The 4,282-nt window shown below is 48.4% G+C and overlaps 1 protein-coding gene across 1 annotated transcript; it reads right to left on the bottom strand.

Moving 5' to 3' along the window:
• Nucleotides 1-1,987: 1,987 nt before the first annotated feature.
• Nucleotides 1,988-4,282, bottom strand: LOC123429385. Its single transcript, XM_045113427.1, has 2 exons — nt 3,389-4,282; nt 1,988-2,609 (listed from the first exon to the last, which is right to left on the bottom strand). Exons 1-2 carry the CDS (start codon nt 4,094-4,096, stop codon nt 2,343-2,345), a joined length of 975 nt encoding a protein of 324 aa, XP_044969362.1. The 5' UTR covers nt 4,097-4,282; the 3' UTR covers nt 1,988-2,342.

Raw genomic sequence — 4,282 nt, 5'->3', positions numbered from 1 at the left:
GACTACATACAAAGCAAAATAAATGAATCTACACTTTAAAGTATATTTATATACATCCGTAAATAGTTCATTATAAAATCCCTAAAATGTCTTATATTTAGGAACGGATTGGGTAGATTTAATTTCGTAGGTTTGTACCATGTAAGTGCAGATGCAAAAAGTAATGAACTGATTTTGCAAAAATCTAGGTTACTCTTTTTGGAAAAAGATAGTCTAATTTCAGTTGCTGCAACGCCTCTAAGGATTGGTTGGCGGTGCAGGTTGCGAAGAGCTGTAGGAAGGAAAAGGTGTTCTTAGGAAGGGTGGCGGCAAGGGCGTCCATGTCGTACTGATAAGTGCTGCCTGCGTAGTTTTCACTATTACCACATAGCTGCACCATGTTGTATACTGGATGCCTTTCTTTGCAATAATAAATTTTGTTGTAAACAATTGACAGAAAGTTTGATCAGTCTAATCCGAATTAGACTATGTGCTATATATATTTAGGTTTGACTTGGAGGCAATTTTGATCATCAGCAGCAGGGGCGTATACATTCATATTTTCTTCATTTATAATATATTTTTGTCAAATGTATACTTCACCAATTTTGATCACTGGAGGTCAGTGGATTGATTAATATTTCTTATCAGAAGTGCTAATGTCGTTTATTAATAACACATGCAAGTTTACTTGAGACAATCTTCAGGCCATCAATCTCATATGTAAAGCATGAGTGCCAAGAATCCACAACAAATAACTCATGGTAATATATGATTTAGCTTTTGTCACACGAAAAAAATATCAACCAACGGGCTGGACTTAGTTGGTGGACACAATTCACCAGCGGCACTCAATCCATCCATCGACTGCTCTCCTACTTTTCATTGTGGTATAAGTAGTGAGCCGGCAACATGCATCAAGGCCTCTCAGTGCAGATACCAATAACTTGCATGCACATGTTCTTTTCAATCTAATTTTTTTGTTTCCTAAATGATGGCCTTTAGAGTAAAGTATGTATGTCACTTAAAAAAAGTATAGCATGTATGCCCATGAAGATCTATTAATGAAAAAGTTCTTGGTTGATTGCCCGCATTGCTAGCTTCTCCTCATCACTATATACACGATCAACGAGTGTGCAACCACACATGCAAATCTTGAAGTTTGTTGATTAATTATGTTGGGAAAATGCTACTCAAAACATTAATTTAATATTGTTTTTGTATTGTTAATGGATGTAATATCACCTTTTAATAATTTAATTTAATTACATCATCATGTCACATAGTTTTGCATTACGAGAAGCTATGCATTGAGACTGAATTAGTCATTTTTGTATTTTTCTGTATGTTCATCTAAACATTACCTACTAATTAAGTAATTAGTACTTCTGTCGTCCGTCATTAACATTGTCCATAAAATTAATGAAAATTACCCACAATTGCCACTTATAAGTCATAGAAAACGTTTCAAACAGGAAAATCTCCTGACTGGGCTGGCCCATGTAGGCACCTCCTATATTACGCTCTGGATATTGGAAAAAGATGCAGCACCTATTTGGACCCGCCCATGCGTGGCCGCCTGTTCTTTTAGTTTAGGTTTTTATTTTACTTTTCAGTTCCATTTTTTTCTACTTTAAATAATTTAGAACTTCAAATAACTTTTCTTAAATTTAAGAAATTGAGAATTTTGAAATAAAATATTAAAAAACATATTTTTTTGAGAATTCAAAAACTACTCAACAGTTTTGAAAAAAGTTTGCATATACAAAAAAATATTTAGATTTTTAGAAAATGTCTGTAAAATGAAAAAAGTTAATAATTTTAAAAAAAAGTCCGTGTAAAAATCTTAAAAACAGTTCGTGCCTCTGCTTTTAGTCTCATTTTTTATTTTCATTTTCTAAAATTTAAATAATATAGACTTTTGAAAAACTTTTGCAACTTATAAAACTGAGAATTTTGAAGAAAACATAAAATGTTGGATAGTAAATCCATCCGTCATCACCAACGATTTTGAACTCAACTAACGGTTTTGCACGATCGCTATCATGGAAAGAAGTGTTCAACAGGAAAGAAATTCAGACATGACATGGCAGCAGCATTTCTACTTGGATTTGAGAATCACAACATGTATCTGTCCATTCCATTCAGAATGTTGAATGTTGGATTTGAGCATATTTCGAATGTTGGATTTGAGCCAACATTCAACATTCAACATGTATGTATGGATTTCTTCGTCTTCTTCTTCTTCTTCTGTCTTTGATTTTTACTTTTTATTTACAAGCGGACTCACACTCATCTCCCCCGGTTTCGAGGGGATCAGGAAAACACTCAAACTCAGCGCATCACTGCTTGCCTAAACACGCTCAACGGCGCGCGCCGAAGAAGAAGGCGGCGCAGAGCACGGCCAGCGCCGTCGCCGGGAGCTTCCCGGCGGCGAGGCCGGCGAGGATGACCGGGACGAACGCCGCCAGGGGGAACTTGAATCTATCCACTAGCCTTTCCGTCTCCGTCTTCATCTCCACCGACGATTCTGTGCTTGGCTCCGACGGGGCCTCCTCTGTGTCTGTGGTGGAAGTGGAAGGGGCTAGAATTAGAAAGGCCTCGGTTTTGGTTGGCTCGGCGCCGTCAGGGGGTGTTTCTTTCCAGGGACTTTTTGGTGTAGGGACTAAAAAAAGTCCCTAAAAGTCCCATGGGAAAGAAACAGGAGGGACTTTTAGGGACTAAAAGTGGTCATTTGGGACTAGTTGAAGAAGTCCCTCCAGGAGGGACTTTTAGGGACTTTTTCCCACCATACCCCGCGCCGCATCCGCTCGCTCCTCCCCTTCTCTTCCCCGCCGCCGCCGCCGCTTCTCCCCTTCCCAGCCACCGCCGCCGCCGCCCGTTCTCTTCCCCGCCGCCGCCGCCGCTTCTCCCCTTCCCAGCCGCCGCCGCCGCCGCCGCTTCTCCCCTTCCCAGCCGCCGCCGCCGCCCGTTCTCTTCCCCGCCGCCGCCGCCGCTTCTCCCCTTCCCAGCCGCCGCCGCCGCTTCTCCCCTTCCCAGCCGCCGCCGCCCCTTCTCTTCCCCGCCGCCGCCGCCGCTTCTCCCCTTCCCAGCCGCCGCCGCCCGTTCTCTTCCCCGCCGCCGCCGCCGCCGCTTCTCCCCTTCCCAGCCGCCGCCGCCCGTGCCCTTCCCAGCCGCCGCCGCCGCCTGTGCAGCCGCCGCCGCCATGGCCACCGATGAAGACGACGAGGCGCAGTGGATCTCCCAGTTCCCGTCGCAGTTCACGTCAGGGGTAATATGGTCTTTTTGCAAGTCATTTAATGACCCCTAGTCCATGTTTAGTCCCTGAAAAGAAACGGGTAGGGACTAGAGACTTTTTAGTTGGGACTAAAAAAAGTACTAGGACTTTTTAAAGAAACAGGGCCTCAGGCTGCTCGACGACCTCGCCGTCGGAGCCCGAGGCGTCCTTGGCCTTGGGCTTCTTCTTCTGCAGCGTCTTGGATATTATTTTCCGCAGCGATCTCTTCGCTTTCCTCTTCGGGGTGGCCGGATCTTCGCCGCCGGAGACGAGCTCGCTGCTCTTGTCGGAATCCGAGCAGCTGGATGACCGGGGCGCTTCTTCCACCTCCCAAATCGGCGATACGGGGCCGCGGCCGCCCGAATCGGGCAGCTCCTCCGGGCCAGAGCGCCGTCGACACGCCGACTCGATCCAGAGCAGCGACAGCGAGGCGACGGTGAGGGCCGCGACGGTGCCCTCGCTCCACACGGCGAGGAGCGCGAGCGCCACGGCGCCGCCGAGCGCGAGGAGCTGCGGGCGGGGCCGGAGGAAGGCGGCGCCTTTGGGCGCGTCGTCCAGCGGCCGCGCCACCGGAGCCGAGGAGTCCGGCTCTACGACCACCGGCGAGGGAGGCTCGGGCGACAGAGGCAGCGAAGAGTCTTCCACAACCGCGGTAGACGGAGGGAGCGCCGGAGGGGCGGTGGGGCGGCATGGCTTGCGGGGGTTCCTGAGGCGGGCATGGTTCTTGACGACGAGGTCGGCGAGGGAGGTGGGGAAGCCTGTCTGGACGGGGACGCGGGAGGGAGACCGGAGGGAGGCGAGCAGGCGGCCGAGGGAGGGGCGCTTGAGCGGGCTGGGCATCGCCGGCGGCGAGCATGCAGGAGAACAGGAGAGGAGGCGGCCGAGCTGCCGGAGTGTGGAGTGTGGAGTGGGATGGTCTCTTTTGGCTTTGGCTTCGGATTTATGGGGAGGGAGCGCCTCCGTCTCCTTCTGTTTCCTTTGGCTTTGGACTCCGTGAACGATGAAAACAAGGAAACCATTCAGATT

This window comes from Hordeum vulgare, chromosome 2H (genome assembly GCF_904849725.1).
Source record: "Hordeum vulgare subsp. vulgare chromosome 2H, MorexV3_pseudomolecules_assembly, whole genome shotgun sequence".
Classification (NCBI taxonomy): domain Eukaryota; kingdom Viridiplantae; phylum Streptophyta; class Magnoliopsida; order Poales; family Poaceae; genus Hordeum; species Hordeum vulgare.
Note: the sequence above shows the minus strand (reverse complement) of the source record. Positions and strands in the feature narration are given on the sequence as shown.

Coding starts and splice junctions, on each gene's coding strand:
- LOC123429385 (XM_045113427.1), bottom strand. CDS start 4,096: ATGCCCAGCCCGCTCAAGCGCCCCTCCCTCGGCCGCCTGCTCGCCTCC. Junction 2,610..3,388: donor ACGGCGAGGTCGTCGAGCAG/CCTGAGGCCCTG, acceptor AAAGAAACACCC/CCTGACGGCGCCGAGCCAAC.